General features: G+C 45.2%; 1 protein-coding gene across 8 annotated transcripts in view; it reads left to right on the forward strand.

Annotated features, from left to right (window-relative positions):
• The first annotated feature begins 2,544 nt into the window (after window positions 1-2,544).
• LOC114867515 (endothelin-converting enzyme-like 1) overlaps window positions 2,545-22,050 on the forward strand; it is a 31,025-nt gene continuing 11,519 nt past the window's right edge. Inside the window, exons 1-9 of one of the 8 annotated variants that reach the window (XM_055513729.1) lie at window positions 4,061-4,569; window positions 8,827-8,948; window positions 9,033-9,232; window positions 9,317-10,188; window positions 10,455-10,523; window positions 10,946-11,056; window positions 11,124-11,216; window positions 12,524-12,648; window positions 20,361-20,583. In XM_055513729.1, coding sequence (XP_055369704.1) covers window positions 9,331-10,188; window positions 10,455-10,523; window positions 10,946-11,056; window positions 11,124-11,216; window positions 12,524-12,648; window positions 20,361-20,583 — 1,479 coding nt within the window. In that variant the 5' untranslated portion in view covers window positions 4,061-4,569; window positions 8,827-8,948; window positions 9,033-9,232; window positions 9,317-9,330. Of the gene's footprint in view, window positions 2,700-4,060; window positions 4,570-8,826; window positions 8,949-9,032; window positions 10,189-10,454; window positions 10,524-10,945; window positions 11,057-11,123; window positions 11,217-12,523; window positions 12,649-20,360; window positions 20,584-22,050 lie in introns of those variants that run through there. The other 7 variants (XM_055513730.1, XM_041073475.2, XM_041073474.2 and 4 more) reach the window with 7 other exon arrangements.

Here is a 22,050-nt window from a genome sequence, read left to right on the forward strand (position 1 = left end):
TGCAATTTGGTTTATGCCGTTTGCATGACAAAGCGTGAGACACCTCCGCTTGATTAAATTAATCAAAGGCACGTCGAACAAAAAAATGTGGTTTCCTGTGTTTGATTGGAAATAGAATTGACCTACATTGTCCCCAGCTACACAAGCAGGGGCCTGGACTCAAAGGAGAGACGGGAGAGGAGGAGGCAGAAAGCATTCGCACAAAAAAAATGATAAGAGGCAAACTGAGGAGGAGGAGGCGGGAATGAGAGCCAAGTTCTTGTCCATCTTCATTATGGTTCATTTCAATTTTTATCAGTCACACAGACGTCTCAGACATCGGGCTCCGTGTACTGGCACACACACAAACATGGACAAGCACATGGACATTTAGACGAGACTCAACTCATTTCCAATTTAATTAAATCAGAAAGTTAATTTTACTCAGGTTTCTAAATGTGCAAAAATATGAAGTGTTTTACAATCGCTCGTTTTAAAGCTGCATTTTTTATTTGATGAACTAAAGCAGACCTAACAGCTACACCTACACACATTTACAGGTGTTTCATTTAAATGATTACCCAACTGAATGTGCATCCATCCATCCATGCGTCCGTCCGTCCGTCCATCCATCCATCCATCCATCCATCCATCCATCCATCCATCCATCCATCCATCCATCCAAATATACAGCTGCTGTTTTACCACAGAGCAGGTATTCTTTATATTTCGGTTCAGCCAGAGATGGTTGCACAGTAAAAGTTAACCAGCCAGCCTGGCTCATCTGGAAGAAGACTACTTACAGCTAAGTAGGTATTAACTTACTAATAAGTCCCCCCCGGTAGCTAAACGGATCAGGTGCTTTCCCCATAACGGCAGCCTCCTGGGCTTGAAGTGCCCAAGGCCTTCTGCTTCACGCCATGCGTCTCATTGTCAGTGTTTCCTGGCTGCTCTGCTCACTTCACTTTACAAAATAAAAGCTAAGCTGGAGCAAAATATGTTTAAAAACATCCCACACAAGATTTAATAAAAGATAAACAAGTGTGGAACCTTCTTCACACAGTATTTTGTCTATCGAGAGACTGTGTGCAATTTAGCTTTTTCACCACACACGTTTTGCTTGGTATGTACAGCATGTTCTTGCACACACTAAAACAGGCCACATACTAAAACGTATTCTATAAACAGACAAAACTTTTTGTACTGTAATATAAGTCCACCAACACAGACACACACACATCCATAGAACCCCTCCAGGGGGGTAGGACGGCCTGTCAGGCAGCTGAGGTGCAGTGCTGGTGGGGGGGCGAGGAATATAAATGGTGGTCCCAGCATCCCATTAGTCTGTCTGAGAGGAAGATGGAGGGGGGTGGATGCATGGGGTGGGGTCAGGCTCAGGTGCTGACCAGACAGGAGAGACAACATCCCCTCCTCCTCCTCCTCCCCTCCCTCCCCTCCCTCCCCCTCTTATCGAAGCTGTTGCACCTTTTAGGAAACCCACCTCCATCCATCTTCAGTTTGCTTAAAGCGGAGCGCTACCTGGAGGCAACCTCTCTAATTCTATTACATGTATCTCGGAGGGAAGTGGAGCATATATGGTCACGCCATCGAATACGTCCTGTGCAACCGTGTGACTTTCTTCCGTGTGTAATTTCAGCACTATCATCTTTGTCTCTGGCTCAGCTTCCTTTGTGAGACGTCTGCTTCATCAGGGACCTTGATGAATCAAATGAACCAGGACAAAAAGGATATTTTTAGGCGCTCAGAGATGGGCGTGTAGTCCGCGGCTCATATAAACTTTTCCATTACTGTCAGGAGGTGTTTGGGGATCCCAGTGCAGATGTGAGTGTTTGCTCGCAGCGCCGTTGTTTGTACAGTATACATGTGCACGTGTGTGCAGGAGACTCGGAGGGTATGTTTCTTTGCCGTTCCCCGTGGCAGCAGGTGTGTAAATAAGACGCTAATAAAAAACGAGGGCGAATCAAAGTGTTGAGGGACCCGGGCACCACTCATGCATACATGCCCTCCCCTTCTCTTCATCAAACTCCAACATTGATCCCAGCTCATCTGCTCATTATCAAGGTCCCCTGGCTGCACGAGACGCTGTTTCTCTCCTCTCCGGGTCTACAGGGGCGCTCATTAGAATTCTGGGTCTGTAGGTCGCCAGCGTCAGGGCATCATTTTGCCAAGTGTCCTGTTTCTGTGCTGGCTGACAGCTGAACCCGAATACGATGCTTCACTGAGCCGAATTATGGGCTACTGAGCCTGGTTTGCTTCGTCCGCCTCGCTGTTGTTACCCGTTAATAAAACCGGCCCAGAAATTGCAGCAGAAGGAAGAAACGGCTGTGAGCCGAAGGTGAATTAGCTCAGTCCCACGTCCAGGAGACGCGGTCATGGTCGAGGTGGAAGAAAAGGTCGGCAAACAGTCGCTGATCATCATGAAGTTATCAGCAAAGTGTGAATGTTCAAACTACCTTTGAACTTTTGATGTCTGAGCTCATAGTTTGGCACATCTATAATAGCACCTGAGAAATAAAAGCAATAAACACAATCATAATAGAACCTAGAACTCACATTCATTACAAGTACAGAAGTCAGAAGAAGAGTTTGGATAAGGAAGTCCTGTTTTCTCTGACTCTAGAAGCTGGAGCCTGAAGCAGACATTGAAAACATGGCCGCCGCTGCAGGTGGTGCCTTTGAATGGCTGTGCTTCAAAAAAGGTAAGTGACTGAATACACACTTTTAACTGTCTGTGGTGTGTCTGCTGATAGCATGAAGTAGTGGGAGAAGGTTGTTTTGTTCAGGTTGGTTTGGTTTGTGTCAAGTGCTGGTTAACATGCTAATAAGCTTTGCCTTCATGTTGTCTAGTAACTGTTAGCACACAGTTAGCATGCTAACTAGCTTAACAAGCTAGCTAGATATACCGTGAGGAATAGAGAAGAGGACTTTTTGAGTAAGTGATATGAGGTAGATGGATAGTGACATGCTGCTACTAGTATCATCATGTGCAGCTTGACAGTGTTGGGCTGGTGGAGAGAGTTGTGTTTAAAGTGTGGCTGTAGCTAAAAGGTGCTGGGATGCAGGTGGCCCCAACTTCTATCAATAATAAACAAAGCAAATGAAACAACTTTCTATTCAATAGTCAATCATTTGAAGTCACGGCCCCTCTGTTGTTCAGATGTAACCCTCTTTATGGAAATCAATGTCTTTGAGGACGTGCCCGTCTGGTGACCCACATTAATTAAATAACATTGACAGCATGTAGACCAGGGCTCGTACTGTAGGTCTGTACGGTGGCGTCACCAGATGGTCGGCTGAGCTGATGTGAGCTCAGCCACGGTGGCGTAAGCAGATCCTGGTTCTGCCTTCAGGCAGATAAACTGTACATACAGTAGGTTTAATATGCACAATACTGGGGGCAATGGAAAAAAGTCTGCGCACACACACACACACACACACACACACACACGCTGCTGAGGTCTTGAATATGTTAAATTAATAAATAAAAGCCATAACACACTTAATAGGCAAAATTAATATGTTGCTACTTTAATTCAGCATTTGCATTTCCAGTGTTTTCAGTGTGTCATTTAACTGAAGCTTTAAATGTACAACCTTGACAATCAAGTGCAAATTTACAAAATTGGCACATTCTAACAAGCAACAGTAGCTCTTTAAGTAAGAAAACAAAAGGTCAAACAAATGATATATTTACCAGAATCATCTGTTTTCTACTTCTACAATCGGGTAATGAAATGGCCGGTTAGTTACTCAGCTGATTTGCATAATAACATTAGTCGCCCTTTCGGTTTGATTAGTTTGGGTGGTGTGACTCTCGGGCTACATTGAGATTTATGTTTCCATATAGCTCATGTTCGGGACGTTTCGACCACAGGATTTATTAACACAGGCTTTGAGATGGCTGCACATAAATGTTTTTTTTTGGGACACAGTCTGTTGCTGCCTGTGGGAGGTTTACAGTGGATGAAGTCAGGTTGGAGTGGACGGACTGTGTGTGTGACCATGAGTCAGCAGTGGCTCGTTCTCACAAGGCCCCCCTGCTGCGCGTCACAAGTCTCAGCGGGTGTAATTACGGAGCAGTAGAAAATAACTCATTAACTGAACTGGCGCATTAAATTTGAGCTACTTCTGAAGACACAGGCACGTGCGCCTTAAACTTCGCAGTCGCTCACACAGATGCCCGTTAGAAACGTTGCCGCCGATGGAGAGGACTGAAAAGCTCCAGCTACTGAACATGCGGCTTAACATCTGTGTGACTTGTAGACTTTGCGCGCACTCGCGCAGGCATGTCTGTCGGTGCGCGCGCGCGCCCGCGCCTTACCTTGTTAATGAAGGACCCCCCTCCCTCCCTCCCTCCCGCTCCCCTCCCCCCTCGCCTCTCCTCCATACATCGGAGGCTGTGAGCTGCGGCGGCGGCAGAGAGCGGTGCGGATCCCGGTCTGTGCCGATCTCCGGTGGGGGACCGGATTACCGAGTCGGACCTTCCGTGGAGTGGATCGCGTGGATCCGCACACTCGAATCGCAGGCAGTGTCACATTCCCAGCGGGGGTTCGCGTTGACTCTCCACAGGTAAGCTCTTTTTGGCCAAGTTCCCCGACCCTGAGCGGCGGTCCACACACCTCAGGAGGGTTCTGAGCCGGTTCTGCCGCCAGCCTGTCTACCACTAAGATGTAGCACGAGAGGAACCATTTGGACTCTTATCGTGTTTCTTATTAGCGCGTGGAGGTAAAAGAAGAATTAACAGTTTAACTTGGAGGTGCGTCTCTGCCGCCGCCGCTTTCAGGTATTTGTCGTTTCCTCGCAGCGAAATGCTGAACGTGAATAAGTTTGCACTCAGTAGTAAGAGGCTGTTTTGGGCTGAAATGATGGTAAATGTGTCATTAGATGTGCGGATGCTGAGCGGGAGCGTCTGGCACAAACTTTAATTGATTGTCTGCAATAACCGTGGACGCGGTGTTGTAGGATAATGAGTTATCGCTTGTTTATCTTCAGCGCTGATTCAGTTTCCGCGTAGAATCCCCGATGATTGCGCGGATAAAGTTTTAACAAGCGCAAACTGTGTGCGCAATAATTATCCAACGTGTAAAAATAGGGCTTGTCTCCGTGTTACAGCGAGTTTAGAATGGGCCAAAAGTTTTCGGTGTTAATATTAGCTGTGTGTTAACCAAACATGCCTTCACCTGGTAAAGACTCGATTTAGAAAATCGCCTTTAAAAAAAAAAAAACCAATCTACACAGCTGTGCTCTTTGACACTGTGCAGCACGACGATGCCGCCCACAAACCCAGTCTTGAAGTCAATTAAAAAAAATAGTTCAACCTGCAATGGAATAAACGAAGTGCAAATGCAGTTGTTGAGTAGCAACACTAATAGATTTATTCATCATTTAATTATAGTTCGGCATGTTTAGTCATTAGGGTTGGAGGCTTTATATCAATCACAGTGATAAAATGCTTTTAATAAGAGTCTTGTGTGCTCAATAAAAGGCTCTTTGATACTGCTCATGTGGAACATTAACACACGCAGCACTTTGTTGTTTGGTACAAGTCTAGGAGGTCTCGCCTGGTTAGTGTACTCATACTGTGTCTAAGTCTGTGGGCCATACAAACGCACCATAGCCCTCTACTGCAGCCTCTGGCGGCCGGTGATAAGGCTCGAGGGGCTGACTCCCACACTGAACCCTCTGAGTGCCGTGAAGCTCCCGGGGCAGGCTCTGTGACCACTTTGATTAGGGGATAATAAACCCATTTATAGAGGGCTCTCAGGTGACGTAACTCGCCCGAGTGGAGATAAAAGCGGAGCGCTTCGCACTAAGCTCTTATTTCTGCCCGCCACTAAATATCATCACAAACTGCGGTGCAGAGAAAAGAGTTTGCTCTCCGCCAATTCGTGTTATTGGTTAAGTCGTGAGTTAGGCTGCGCGCCAAACGCCGGTAACCTTCAAAGTGCGATTTGGTTGGAGGCACCTTCATGGATGCTGCGAGTGTGGTTGGACCGTACGCGAAGCTTGAGAAGCTTCTGGATTTGGTTACAGACCAGAAGCTGGAGCAGTTTTTGTTACCATTGATTCAGCAGTAAATAACACTGACGGTTAGCAGTAACCGCTATCTTTTACAGTCTTCGTAATGTGCCCTCCGGCAATCATTGGCAACTGTGCCGCTCTGCTGCAAGACGATGTCGACCCGAGGTGACTTTACATCTTACTAGTAACAAATCGGCTGCTTCAAGAGACCACAGGGATCAGTTTTAACGTGTCGATGTGTTAAGTCCCAATGCACTAAAGTCTGGAACTGTGAAATCACTACAAGTCTGCAGAGATAATTCATTTCCGCTCATGCTGATTTGCACGTTTGTGTTTGAGAAACTCTCAGAAACCTTTAGGGATTTCAGGTGTATTTGAAAACAAATGTAGAGCAGTGAAATATTCACTCTCACTTGAGGCAGCTGGTGATGCATTGAGCAGCTGATTTGCTCTTGGACATAACATAATTATGCCCCAAACTATGGTTCATCTAGTACAGTAACATCACCCTGACCCTTCGAAGCGTCTGTCTATTGATTTACCCATTCATCCCCTCTGAGGATCTGTTATTAGAGGAGCAGGACGAGTGAGATCTACTCAGCCTTTAGGGGATTTAGTTGGCTTAAACATCATTGATTGTAAATTTAAAGATGCATTTCACATGACCGCTAACGAGTTCCTGCAGTTTTAACACCGGTAACTGACTGTCGGTAAGAAAACGCAGGGCTGTCCTGAAATAACGACTCAAGTTTCACTTCACCCAAGTCTTCCTTTTTTTTATTGTGAAGTCTCAGGATAGTCATATTTTTTTCACATGGGTGCTTCGGGTAGAGTTTTATTGAGGAAGACAAACAACCTCCGTTGTAGTGATGCAGAGTTAAACAACTGTAATAAAAATGACTAATGGTTTACATGTAATTTACTCCTTGAATGAAACGAATTTCGGTTTAATAGAGTTTCTGTCCTCTGGGTGGCGTGTCGGGACTCCTGGGTGGGTCTCAGACCACACTTTGAGAACCCCTGCTATAATTGAATAAGTGATTGCTGCTTGAAAGATGTATGGGAAACGCTTAACAACTGACAAGGCGCTATGCATCACCGTGGGGGTGTTTTTGATGCCGCTCAGCTGTGTGTGTGCAACATTATTAGCTGACTTTCAGATATTAGGCCCTGTCATGTTTGGTAAATAGCCATTCATCACGTGTGCCTTTCCGTTTTTGTTTGGAACCCAACAAATCCAATCCATTAGCCATATGCTTGGTGTCCACTTTGAGTGTGTGTGGGTTTCTATAAATGACTATCATAATTTATGGTAATGCCTAAAGAGTCCTGACAAGAAAGTACATTTGAAAGAAAGAATATGTGAAGAGTGAATGCAAATTCCAGTATTACATACAGAATTTCATTTATTGCCGTGGGTCATTAATTCAGCTGCAGCACATGTACCCAGTGCATGGATGGCTTTAGATTAGGTTATCCACCTTTTGAGGCAAAGACATGTAACAGATCTGACACCAAGATCATACCTGTGATGCAAAGCTTCTTATAGTCTCATTATCACAGAGACCTTATACTTTCTCAAGAGGAGCTGTCACTTGTGTTGAGGGAGCTTTATGCTAATACAATCATACAGAAGGCGTCTGCAGCAGCTGTGTTCAAGAACCTCAACCACATGTCACTGAGATGACTTTGTACAGGGTGGGATGTCAGTGGGAGAGCTCTCCTTACATTACAAATATAGAAAAAAAAGGAGGATTAGATTGCATTCTAAGCTGCTATTTAGATTATTTGGGCTTTTTTTCAGTGTGTGTGTGTGTGTGTGTGTGTGTGTGTGTGTGTGTGTGTGTGTGTGTGTGTGTGTGTGTGTGTGTGTGTGTGTGTGTGTGTGTGTGTGTGTGTGTGTGTGTGTGTGTGTGTGTGTGTGTGTGTGTGTGTGTGTGTGTGTGTTTAAAGCATTAGAAACAGAAGAATGGAGAAATAAGCTCTATAGAGTAACTGAGATCTGAGGTCATTGACTTGATTTTCATTTCTCCAACCTTTTATTTGTCCTTCTGTTTCAATAAATCTTCAGTTTGAAACAATACTGTTTACCTGTAAACTCAAAATGTCTTAATTATTTCTTCAGTTTTTGTTGTTACTCATTCCTGCTTGTCTTTGTCTCTCCCTCTTATCTTCATGGAGCGCTCCCATGAGGAACAGGAAAGCGTGTTAAAGACATCAGTGCTGAAGTTTGCTATTCTCTGAGGAGATAAGAGGGATCAATTTTCACAGATCGCCTTCACAGCTTTCAGCAAGTTCGCTGCACAGAAAACACAAATACTCTCAAAGGTTCGCAACTCTCACTGGGACAGCATCCAAAAAACCATTTATCAGTCAGTCTGTTGGGCTCGTGATTTCTGCCTGCAGGCTACACGTAGAAGGCATCTGCAGAGGAAAGGAGAAGGCAAACGGCTATAACACTTATTTATGCGTCTGTGTTTGTGCTGCATCAGACCAGTGCATCACGCTGTGAATCCAGGGTTCCTTTATAAAAGCATTTAATGTCAACATGTGCACGTGTAACACATGTTTCTGCACGTAAAGGTGACGCGTGAGCTTGTTGTTCCTCTGAAATCTCCACAGTGTACTCCACGGGCTTCAGATTGGTGAGGCTCACATAAATCCCCTCTGTCCTCTTGTAATAATAAAAGGCTCTAACTCAGTTTGGGCTGACAGCCTAAGTTATGGTCATTGCCACACCTCTCCGTGTCCAGCTGCTGCTCAAATCTTTTTTTTTTTCTCCTGTCTCCATTGATCCGTCCAAAGCGTGGACTCGTCGAGAGACATCTTGTCCCCGAGGCACGACTATCACCAATCAATTCAACAGCTTCGGTCAACAAACAACAGGACGAGTGTCGGGGGGGAAAAATGTGCTAAAGAAGAAACTCGTCAGTCTCCGTTGTAATCGTAGATTCAATTTCCTGCGTCCGTCGACGTGCACCCTTCACCTTCATTTCTGTTTCTATCGACAGGTGACCTGTAACTGGTCGTAGAGGAGGAGGAGAGGAGAACAAATGAGTAGGCAGCAGGGAGAAAGAGGATGAGACAGCGGGACCCCAGAGATTCCTCTTGCACAATGGGAGACCCTTGCTCTGCTGGATTTTGATTTGAAAGAATAAAAAAAGACTTTGCCTAAAGAAGGTCAACCGGATTTTTACTTCAGCTACCTTCAGTGAGCCCTCCCTTTTTTTTATTTTCCTCAGGAGGCGTAACCATGACAGCGGTCTGAACATAAAATACCTTTATCCTCCTCCAGTAAAACAACACGCCATGGAGAAGACCTACTCATTAACAGCTCACTACGACGAGTTCCAGGAGGTGAAATACGGCGGGCGCTTTAGCAGTGACATCCTCAGCAACGGCATGACCCTTCACCTGGGAGGCAGCCTGGACCGCCACATGGGCCGCGGCCGCGGGGGCGCCTGGTCGAACGGCAAAAACCGAGAGCTCGGCAGCGCCGGCAGCAGCGGCGGGCTTCCTCGATGGAGCCGGAGGGAGATCTGCCTCCTCTCCGCGTTGGTATTTGCGGCGGGCATGTGTGTGATCTTAGGCAGCATGTTGGCACTCAAGTACATCTCCCTGGACGCCCAGCAGGACCCTCAGTGCCGGCAGGACTGCCAACGCAAGCGCTCCCTCCTCCGGGCCGCTCGCTTCGTTCAGTCCAATATTGACCCAACCATCCAGCCCTGCCAAGACTTCTACTCCTTCGCCTGCGGCGGCTGGCTGAGGCGACACGGCATCCCAGAGGACAAGCTGAGCTACGGCATTATCACCGCCATCGGGGAGCACAACGAGGAGAAGCTGCAGCGCCTCCTGCTGGAGCCCATACGGAGGCGCGGGCCCAATTCGGCCGAGCGCAAAGTCAAGGAGTTCTATCGCTCTTGTGTCAACATCCAGGAGATTGACAAGCTGGGCTCTGACCCCATGACGGAGGTGATCAACAGCTGTGGGGGCTGGGACCTGGTGGGGGCTCCACCCGGTGCTGCAGGGTGGGAGAGAGAGGGTGCCCCGCAGAGACCGGACATCGACGAGCTGCTCTACAGGACCCAGGGGGTGTACAGCACGGCCGTCTTCTTCTCCCTCACAGTGAATGTGGACGACAAGAACTCCTCCAGGAACGCCATCAGGGTGAGAATCTGACAGTCTGAGGCTACGATCGGAGGCTTCATGACATTTTCAACTTCACCCCAGTTAAACCCAGAGTGAAGACGTGTCCGTTTGCACTGTGATTTCATGCCGTCTCGCCATCTCTTATGAATCAGGCCTCCTGTTCGGTTTCTCAAACATCCTGAATCTGTCTCATACCAAACTCGTTGCACAGTTTTACATAAAACCTAATTAACTAACGTCAGGTTTTTACCAGAGATAACTTGTTTGTGTTCGTCTGTGGACAGATTGATCAGGAAGGACTCACCTTACCAGAGAGAAGCCTGTACCTGGGACAGGATGAGGACAGTGTGAAGGTAAGAGTTCCTTTTCCATTAACTGAGAAACCACTCAACCTGTTTGTCTAACCCATCTCCAGCTCTCGCCCTTCTCATTTCTCTCTCCTCCCTAACCCCTTTTTTCACTTAATTCGCCTCGATCTCTCTTCCCCACCCTATCTTTCCATCTTCACCTCACATTGACCTCCTTTTGGCCTTCCCTTTTTGTCTTTAACCATCCTTTTCTTCTCGACCCCTCTTTAGCTTTCGCCTGTGTCCAACTCCATCTGTCCTACAGACCGTTTCTCCCTTCCCTCCATCAGTCCACCTGCTTTCCTCGGTCCCCTCCTGTGCTTTTGTTATCCTGTCCACTTTGCCACATGTCACCCCCACCGGGGGCCGTTACCAATGATGCCGCAGCTCCTCCCATCATTTAGCGCCGGTGTCACTGTGCATTCCAGATACTGGCGGCGTACAAGGCCTTGATGGAGCGCTTGCTGAGCATGCTGGGAGCTCACAATGCCACGCAGAAGTCCAAGGAGATTATACAGCTGGAGACCCGTCTGGCGAATGTGAGCTGACCGTACATGCGTGTGTGTGTGTGTGTGGGCAATGCTTAGTAAAATCTTCCCCTTCCAGATCACCGTGTCAGAATATGATGACCAAAGAAAAGACATCAGCACCATGTACAACCGCATCACCCTCAGGCAGCTGCAGCGCATCGCTCCTAGTGTGAGTACTGTATGTAATGTACAGGACATGTATGCAATCATGTACAGCTGTGTGTGTGTGTACATGCATTTTGGCTCGAGGCAAACCAGTGTGCAACAGAGCAGATTTTATTATATTTATATTAAGATTCCTTCTGTCCTTTAGTCTCAGTTTGATCAATAAATAAAATAAAAACCAGTGTAAGAACTACATACACACAGTTTCTTTCCTTCTATAAGTTGTGGGGACTCCTTTTCATTCCCTACAACATTAAACATTCACTTTGCTTACAGTATTTGTAAGTGTAGTCTATGTACTGGGCCTTTGTTTAAATTCAACTTGTCTTTTTCTCATGTAAAAATCTACTTGTTATGGTCTCAGAATACATTTTTCTGCACCAGCCATAGAAATACATGAGCACGTTCCTTTAGTGTGGATCAGAAAAGATGTCTGGCCTGCAGGGGTAGACGAGGAGATCGAGAGACGAAATGAAAGGAGTGGGTAAAGAGGAGAAGAATGGAAAAGGAGGGAGCAACAAAGAATCCTCAATGTTTCACGGTTGAGGACGGAGAATGGAGATGAGAAACTAGTCACTGTAGAGAGAGAGAGAGCGATGGTTTACCTCTGTTTCTCAGCCAAAAACTACACACGGGGAAAAAGAGGTTGTAATAAACGTGTGAACATGGAAGGAGGTACATAAAAAGGGTAAACTAGAAGATAAAATGGCTCCAGTTATTTGCTTACTTGGATGTGATGCACAACTTTATACAAACCCAAAGCTGTGACACTCAAAACACAAAATAAATCAGATTGTTGAAGGCAGCAGACTGCTCATCATACTCTATTTTGTGTTTTGTGTAAAATTAGTATGGACGGCAGAAGCCTTAAACATAAATGTTCACGCATTCCCCTTCAGAAAAACAAAATCAACTGTACTTTAAATGTGTCTTGTGGACTGAACAGTTTAATGTCAAAATGTGTCCTGCCTGAATACACCCCATACGGTGTTTACGTCCAGTGTATTTGGATTGTGTTGTTCTAAGCAGTCTCCTCATGGACTGAGTCAACTGCTGGGTCATAGACCAGGCTTTACCAGAGCACGCCATCAGCTCTGGGCACGTGGAATATTTTTTATGCTTCATTTTCATCTTTTATCAAATGCACATTTAATCTGATTCCCTGTTTTTCATATCCTGATCTTCTGCGTCTTATAATTTTAACTGTGGGGTGTTGTATTACACCCTATTTCATCATTTAATATGTAAGTCAGACTTTTGTGGGGGGGGGGTTACTGCATGACTATTGAGTGTCATTGTTCGTTGCTGCAGCTTCACTGGAAACGTCTGCTGGACAGAATCTTCCACGACAACTTCTCTGAGGACGAGGAGATCGTGGTGCTCGCCACTGACTACATACAGAAGGTGTCCGACATCATCAAGACCACTTCAAAGAGGTACAGAAAGGGGGGGGGGGGCCTGAGGTTTGTGGGAGATCGTATCGAGAAGTGAGACGTATGTGTTTTTAAGCTGCTACTTTTTGCGCGAGTAAGCGGTTTTGTTCAAGGTTGTTTTGCATGTGTGTTGCCTTCAGTTACAGGCTGTCACTATAATTTTAGACTACAACACGGTGTCACTGGGTCTATGGATCGGTTTTTGAGTGTTGCTGTGCGTGTGTGTGCATGTGAGTCACTGTTGGGTGAACTTCTAGTTCCACTGCAGTTGATTATTATTATTGATCTACACCCACACCTTGCTACCACCTGCAGACTCAGACGGACACACACACACACACTCTTTACACACTCTCCCTCCTTCCTTTTTCCTGACAGACTCCAGAGGAGGCCTTAGAGGGCTGCTGCACACAGACTGTGCGTTAAAGCCACTGACAGCTCGCCAATAGTCACTGTGCTCTACACAAGTACACAACAGCTCTCGGTCTTCATGCACGGCTCACTGGCTGCTTGACTGGCAGCTGGATTACTTGCTTGTCATTTCCGTCTGCGATTGGATTCATGTCTCTCTTTCTGTCTGTCCGGCACCATAACCTATTCAGACATTTTGGTAATTTCATGACCCACCAGTTCATGTCATTATGGCCACATCCAGTGTTGTGATTTTGTGCATGCCTGGGTTTTAACACTGGTTTAGAATCGATCTATACTGTAAACAATGATCAGTCAAGAGGCACCTTGTGGTGAGACTGATTCTGTTTGACAAAGGAGGTAGAATCAGTCAGAGTAAGGGAATGAAGCAGGTGGTGAAGATAGTTGCTAAACATCAATTGTAAGTTAAATATAAGATGATTTGATAAAACTGATTGATGGGAGCAGGACTGTAAATACACATGGAGTGTGTTTCTGTGTATCTAAATTTTATGGACTTCTTACAGGCACTTATTTATAGATCTGCACTCATGAACCCGGTACCAGGTCCACAGGGTTTAAGAGGTTAAAACAACAATTAAGATATTATCATAGATGATATATGATTCACATCCTCACTGCCAAGATCATTCAGGCAACAGAGAAGCTGTGGAAGTGTTTGCTAGAAGCAGTCACTGCATTTTCTCGTGTGTGTCAATCTTATAGACAATCTCTTGTTGCCAGATTCCTACAAGGAAAGATAGATTACCATGCAGTGAGTGAACATGAGCACAAGAACAGGCTTATTTGCTCTTACTTACTGAACTGTAGACAGTAGTGGTGCAGCAAAGCCAACCACATCTTACTGTAGCTTTAGTGAGGCTGTGCCTCAAGGCAACAGAGCAGATTTTACTGGTTCCTTCTGTCCTTTAGTCCCCAGTTTGATCAATAAATGCTTTGCGCCGTAAGACAGACAAACTAGAACTAAAGACCAGTCTCCTAATCTAAACCACCATCAGAACCACATCGCTGACCCAGAAGAAGATCCGGACACATCCCGCCAGATAACGCAATAACAGACTGGGTTGTAGCGCCTCTGAATGGTTTGAGGGAGCTGCAGGGTCAACCCTGCGCTTCGACGCTTTATCACATCCATTTTCTGCACTGCTGTGAATTTATCAGTTTAACAGTTTGTTCTCTATTCATCAGCCGGCCTGCGTGTCCACTGTAACACCATGCGCCAAACTCAACGGGCTCGGGCCATTCCTCACAAACCTGTTTACTCAATTTATCACCTGCTTTCGGCTCTTTCTCTTCCTCTTTTCACGCCTTTTACAGGATATGTGGTGCGTAAAGGTTATCCCTTACTTTCCTCCTTGTATCTGTCATCCTTTGGGCTTTATATTGCTTCCTAACCACAACAAAAGATCCAATCTTTTTGCAGTGATTTAGCTCAGTTCAGTGTGAACATCTCTTCTATATCAAATCTGTTTAGTGCTCCATTTATTTGAGGAACCTGCGCCTGATTTATTTTATACGGCGTCTAACCGGCAACCTCCTCTGGTGAGATGTAGTTTTTAATCACAACGTTCTGCACATGCATGTAGTCGGGCGCTGTATAATGCATCAGGCAATTAATAATCCTTCTCAGTGAAATAGCAGTTGCCTCTGTCACATCCATCAGCCCAGGTTCAACTCCCTTGATGTTTACCAACCACCTCGTCGCGCCTCCTGTTCATCCATCCCACTAACGGCTTTAGTAATAGATTCCACATCATTCTTCATTCATGCTTTCTCTCTGTCTTTTGTTTCCACGCCACTTGCGTCTACAGAATTTGACATCCTGTCCTCTGTTTTTAATCACTGGCCGGCTGCAGCGTTTAGCTCATATGGTCATATTCACTGAGGAGCCACACAATCGGCTTTTAGTATTATTTATTGTGCGATCAAACAGCCTTTATATCTTCAGCAGATAAGTACAAAACCTGTTTTTATCTTCGTGTCCATGTTCCACACACAAAGGCCAAATGATGTGCAGAGATTATAAATGGGCAGCGTTAGTTTTCATGATGAGCTTCCTCAGTGATGAGTTGATAAAACTTTTAGGACCCCCCCCCCAAACCTCTTTGTTGCTCATCCTCCTTTTATCAAGCTCCTTACTCTTGATTCACCTGTTCCCCTTTCTCTCTCCATCTGTCTCCTCCCATGATCTTTGCGTGGTCATGGTCGCATTTCTCCCAGTCGTCCCTCGAATCCTCCAACGTCTCTGCGGCTCTGCCTTCTTTCCATCTGCTTCTTCTCTTTTCCCCATTCATCTCTACTTCTATCACTCCTCCACCTCCTGTCATCCTCCCGCTCACCTGTTCCAGCTCTCTCCACTTTCCTCTCCTGCCATTGTTTCTCTTCTCCTTCTCATTCTCCATCTTCCTTCCACCTCCAGCCCGTCTCCGGGTTCTGCCACGCAGGAAGTTCATTATCGGGCTTTAAACAAAGGTTGGCATAGCTAGTTGGTACACACACAAACAATCATACGCGCACCAATAGAGAATAGAGCTATTCAGCTTCCTGAGGGGTGTTTCTCATTAGCATAGCTTATGAGTACATCGTTAAAAATGCCCCCGGTTCCTCACATCAAGGGGTCCCTTCCTCTGCTGCCTGTTATTAGTCAGTCACACAGCTTGTTGCAGGCAAAAACCACGTGCACACAAATAAATAGATACACCTGGAAATGGAGCTGTTGCTGACACTGAATAGCCGGAATCTTGGCCTGAAGGTGCAAAAATGCTGTTGGAAAAACTTCCTTCCGATGTTTAAAATGTTCTAATTCAATCTCGTGTATGTGATACGATACTGTAACTGTTCTTCGTCACCATCCTTGTAATTCAATAATAAAGAGCTACGCCGTCAAATTAATGATGCTTCGTGCTAATGTTTATGCTGCCTTCAATAGAAAACCTTTTAAGAGCTTCAATTAAAAAATGACAACCTTTAAAAGTCGAAATAATTACAGAGTTGTTATATTGGGCTAAGTTAGACTGTAAAAGTTTACCTAATGAAGCAAACGTCACAAATACGAACTTCATAGTGGCACTAGAGGAAAAGTCGGGATAATTAACGTATCCAAGTAGCTACACAAAACTAACACAAACAACTAATATTTTCATCCCTAAAAAAAAAAAAAAAAGTTAGCAACTGAAATGGCATTGAAGCAAAAAAAAGCAAACGCTCACGATGGTGTGTTCAAGGTCAATCAACAGTGACTATTTAATTTCATTAAATATTCCTATCTCCGTAGTGTTTTCCAAGCAAATTATTAGCATTTTGGTAATGCGTGCTGCACAGAGATGACATTTAGTTACTGTATGGGCACAAGGTTGAAAAACAAACTGTACCACTGCACAGCGGCTAATCCAGCCGAGCGAAGCGTGCGTTTATGGGAAGGACACACGAGTCACACTTCACGTATGAGCCGCCTTATCACACAAGCTTCCATTGTTAAGCTTTATGCAGTTGGAGGCAGAGGTCGCGGCAGAGGTGTTGGCCCGTCGTGTGATTGTCCAGTAGAGCAGATGGAGAGGAGAGTTTGCTCCTCTCAGGGCCACTAATGGACCACTGGAAAAACTCCTGTACTCTTTCATACTCTGCCGGTCACACACCGAACACACACACACACACACACACACACACACACACACACACACACACACACACACACAGTCAGAGGCTGGTGCAGGTTGACATTCAGATAAACACAGAAAAGCAGGAGGGAAGTTTAGGCTCTTGTTAAATTGGAGGAACATTGAAGTTGCACTCCGAGAGGTGAAAAGGTGTCAGACAAGTGCTTCATCTGCCTGTTAGACAGTTGTGATTTTCAGGGAGACAGGACAGATGGTTAAAAAAGCCCATTCTGTCCTCCACCATCCTCCTCCCTTCTATTTCATGCTTCCCTTCTTCCCGATTTCATAATTTTCACCCTTATTTCTTTCATTCTTGTTCTCCTCTTTGTCCAGTCATTTCTCCCTTGAGTTCCTGCACCCTGTTCCTGCCTTTTTGTCATTTTTTCAGTTTTTCTTTATTCATTTATGCGTCTTTTAAACACCTTTTCTCCGTTTTCTTTTCTTACCCATCATCTCTCCGTCAACGCTTCATTTCTTTTCCTCATCCCTCTCCCTTTTATTTTGAGTGGTTTCGGGTTGCTATTGACAACTCGATCTACCCATCTCATTCATTTCCATTCCTCAATCCCTCCATCAGTCGCAATACCTCCATCTACTGACCAAGTCCCTCTTTTCTTTGTGCCATCTCTTCATCCCTCCAGTTTTCTCACATTCATGACTTTCCCATTTTACAAGGCTTCTGACAAGAGCGGTCACACCTTCCTCTCTCCATCCTCCATCCATCTTTCTTTTCTCCCTTTCCCCCTCCAGTCGTGTGTGTGTATGTGTGCGGTCCCCATGCGCTGCAGCGACTGCAGCCAATCCCATTAGCCAGATGAGCAGGCCTCCAATGAAGGGGAAAGCATAATGACAACACCAGCGTCTCTCACACACACTCCTCCCGCCCTGCTACTGCTCCCACTCTCTCCCTCCGTCTGGTCCCTCCATTCATCCATCACTCTGGAGGATGTGTTTTTGTTTTTTTTTGTTTGGGCAGTGCAATTTGAAGGCTGGCAGGAGAATTCATCATTTCATGAGTGTTTATTTAGGCACGATTAAGCGAACAATATGAACGTATGAGTAATCCAGAGAAGTGAAACACTTCCCGTTGAGGTCCACTGCTTTTAAAAATATACACCTGAGTTGGTTATAAATCACTCCTAGATTAAGCTCTTTGCCAAACGGTGGATTTCATGGCAGTGGAGATTGTCTTCCTGAGTTTCCAGCAGAGGCGCATGTATGGTTTTATTTATTTAGATTCGACTTTGTTCTGGACTGGCATCAGGTAGTGGAAGTCAGAGGAGGGCCTCTCTCCTCCATTACCTACAGGGTCATTACCTGTGGTAATGTGTTGATGCAGTTCGCGGGGACGGTGTCTTTTCATCTCCCTAACTAGCCCCATTAAAATCCATTCAGCTAATGAGCCTTCGCTCAGTCCTTCGGTGACTAAGACCTACAGTTTGATGTGTACAGCTCTCACCAACGGGCCCTCTGCTTTCATTTAGCGTGCTGTGACTGTGCTTCTGCACAAAACTCATACACTTGTGACCATGTAAGGGAGAACGGGCTGATTTAACACGACGGGAGGTTTTTAAGAAACAAGCACAAAGTGGTGTTCTGCGTTGTGGGCAGGTCCGCTGTAATTACCATGAGGCTCAGATGATCCCAAACACTATTTAAATAGTAGTAGTACAGTTAATTAACAGTAATAATCAGTCATTATGTGTTACTCAATGAAAGCGAGATTGGTTTGCTGCTAATTAATTAACCATCAGCAAATTAATCTACCATCCGAGCTGAAAATACAGTTAAACAGTTTGTTCTTTACACATTTAATTTGAAGTAATTTAATCGCTGTTACATTAAAGCAGTAGAGATTTAAGTCAAACTAGGATTAAGTGTACAGGGTGTAAAGCACACATGGTGCCTAATGTAAAGACAGGACAATATTTGGACAGATACACATGAACGCCAGGCGAAATGAACATTTAATACTGTATTGTGAAATGTCTTTTGCAGCAAATGACCTGAAGTCTTGAAGAATAAGTTTGAAAGCTCTGAGTCATTAGCTTCTCCCTTTTTTGTTCTGTGCTTTTTTCTTTTTATTATTTTGACAGAGGTGACGTTTTGTTTCATGAGTCCATAGAACTTGATTTTTTTTTTACCTTTTTATCTCATTAGAAAACAGACGGACTCCAAGGGTTAATATAAAACATTAAAACACATTGATGTTCCTGACTTCCTTTCCTCCAAATTACTCTTATTCCTGCTGCAGCTCCAATAATGAGAACAACAGCGTTTACCAGGTCTTTTCTAAATGCGCGTGATTGTTCTGTGGTGACTTGCTTCAGATCTCACAGCACTCATTTTTCCTTTTCATTATTCACATTTTTATTTTTAGTGTTTAAAATGATCACTGCTTGTCCTGTTTACTGAAATAATCCACTGTTGCAAATAGATCTGAAAATAGCACGCACTCGTCTGAAGACAGGAAATAAATAACCAGCACGGTCCCTGTGGTTCACAGCCACCATGCACCTGTCCAGTCCTTCTCACTCAGGTGGACCTACTGTAATAGAACGGGTAGTGAGCTCATGTATGTGTAGCTGCGAACAGACATAAGTGGACATATTGTATTGTACCGGTGGAATCCTGCCTTTGCTAATGAGACAACAGCCACACCTGTAACGCACGTCGATTAGCGACGGTGCTGATGAGGACGACTCCACCTGAGTTTCTTTGTTCCTCCGCCTCCTGCCTTCCTTTCCCTGTTCCCATCAATTAAATTCACTTCATAAGTGCTTTGTTGGCGGGACCTCGGGGTGTCGTTGCCAGGCACTTTTGATTTAATATCTGTCGTGGAGGGGGACATTTTTTATTTATTTTTTTTTTTAAAGGGAAATGGCGACAACAACAACATGCCTTGAGGTTTGCATGGGGCCTCGCAGTGGGAGGGGAGGGGGCATTTGTCCCCGCAGGGCAGATTAGATGTGTGCACCCAGTGGGGGCACGAGGACACACCAGCGCTCCGTTGTCTCGGAGAGAAGACACAGCTTGAATACATAAATGAACGATCCATTTTCTCTCCTCCCATTCAGCATTTTTCTTTTACCCCTCTGCTGCGCCTCTGCTGTGAGTCACTCCGGATTGTTGGGAGCCGTTCTTTAACTGTTGGGCCCTATTGACTCCTACACCACTCGCTCTCCATCACTGTCTGCCTCTTGTTTTCCTCCCAACTTTCCTGACTCTTAAGTGGCTTAGAGGGCAGATGGAAAGACGGAAACTTGGAGGCAGATGGATCAGGTTGACAGTTTGACACAGATGTGCAAAAATCACAAGCAGACATTTCTCGTATTAAAGCAAGACTGTGTAAAATGTAGCAAGAAGCTTTTCTCATGAGTAAAAAGCATAATTCAGCAGAAGTGAAAGTGCCACTTGCTGTTCTAGAGAGGAAAACCTTTCCTTACTGGTATCGTAACATAACCAGTAAAGGAACCTCCACTTTTGCAAACATGCTGTTCAAAGGTTTATCTGCTCAAACACATTTATTGACGTAAACCTATAGCAGACCCCAGGTTTACGATGTATGTCATGTAGAGGATTGATGGTTAAGGTCACTGAGCTTCCCTCTCTCGCTCCCCGTCGCAGGGTTCTCCACAACTACATGCTGTGGCGCATCGTGGCAGCGCTGAGCGAGCACCTGTCCACCGCCTTCCGCAGCACCATCCACGAGTTTTCCCGGGAGATCGACGGCACGGAGCAGCAGCTGGAGCTGGGCAGGCTGTGCCTCACTCAGGCCAACAAGCACTTCGGCATGGCCCTGGGAGCCCTGTTCGTCCAGCAGCACTTCTCCTCGCAGAGCAAGGCCAAGGTACGAGTGGGGGGCGGGTTGGGATGAGCCCCGATTCATCCTGCGTTTCCTGTATGGTTTCACCTTAGGCTGCAGCGTCGGACTCGTTGCCTCCTCCCACGGCCAACGTACCTGTAACACAGGGCTGCAGAGGAATTGTAGAGAAAAATAATTCCCTCTCATAATGAAAGAAACAAAAAAACTCAGTACTTGGTCACAATCTGTTGTGTTCAGGCTGGGAGGCTGTAAAATGCATCTGATTTCTACAGACGTAACTAGCTTTTGGTTTATGTTCAAATAAACAACTAAATAAAGCGTTTTCAGTACTGTATCTAAAACCAGAGTAATGACTGAACACAGTATCATTATTGAAATGGGAACTATGTGACGATCAAAGAGAAAAATCCAAAAACAGTTTGCTAATAAAGTCAAAACGTATTACTTGCACGACATTTATTTCAAGCTTTTCATGTTCTCTCTTCCTTTTCCCTGTTCTTTTGTTTTCTTGTGATTGAATCCTGTGCTGTGGTCTAGAAATTCCATCTATGTCAATGAAAGCTGTCTCTATTTATTGCCTCTCCTTTCTCCATTTAGTTTTTTTGCCACTACTACTAATCCTTCACCTCTGCCCTTGGGCCCATTTTTCACCTTTAATCCTCAGATGTATGTGTTTTTTTAATCTTGATCACAGTCCAAGACATTGAACCTGGTTTCCAATGGCTTTCATACAGTACCTCTTTAACCCTTACTCTTGGTCTAAGCCCCTCATCTTCTCCTTCCACTTTCCTCTACCACCCTTTTCATGGGGGAACTTTTTCCTCATGTCATCCAACTTTTAAATCTTTGCCAACATCAGGACTATAAAGCATAAAACAAGTCAAACACAAGTGCAAGTTCTTGGTACGAATTAATCTTCTTGAGTGTCATACTTCAAGTTCCCAAGCTTCTAATGTTCCATCTAAGATACTAATAAGATAGAAGTGTAAATTTCTCTAGCGGAGCCTTTGATTAATATGAGCAGAGAGGAGGGATTTTTAGAACAAAGCTGACAGTTGGGCAGGTTTCATGGATAGAGTGGGTGCTAATACCCTGAGCATCCACAGTAAACATCACTCAAACCAACAATAGCGCCTAGTCCTCCTATGTTCTAGACTGTCGAGCGTCTAATAAGGACAGATAGACTCTCTCTTGCTGAGTTAAAGTATTTTCTGGTAAATTCCGTGTCTACACAGGTGATTTCATGTTGCTCATAGATATGATTCTGTTGGGTGCTGGCGTGTCCACACAGGTTGGAGACCTCATTATCGACATGAGAGGTACCGGATGTGAGGCCAGTGGTGATATATGTGGCCTTGACTGAGTCAGTGATGCTGTTCACCCCAGCATGACCAGGAATTAATGAGTCTCAGGAGCTGAAGCTGAGACAGGATGGGAAAGATTGGCCCTCTTGTTAAGCCGAATCACCACCATCATCATGTAGGCAGAACT

The sequence above is a fragment of the Betta splendens genome, chromosome 13 (genome assembly GCF_900634795.4).
Source record: "Betta splendens chromosome 13, fBetSpl5.4, whole genome shotgun sequence".
Classification (NCBI taxonomy): Eukaryota; Metazoa; Chordata; class Actinopteri; order Anabantiformes; family Osphronemidae; genus Betta; species Betta splendens.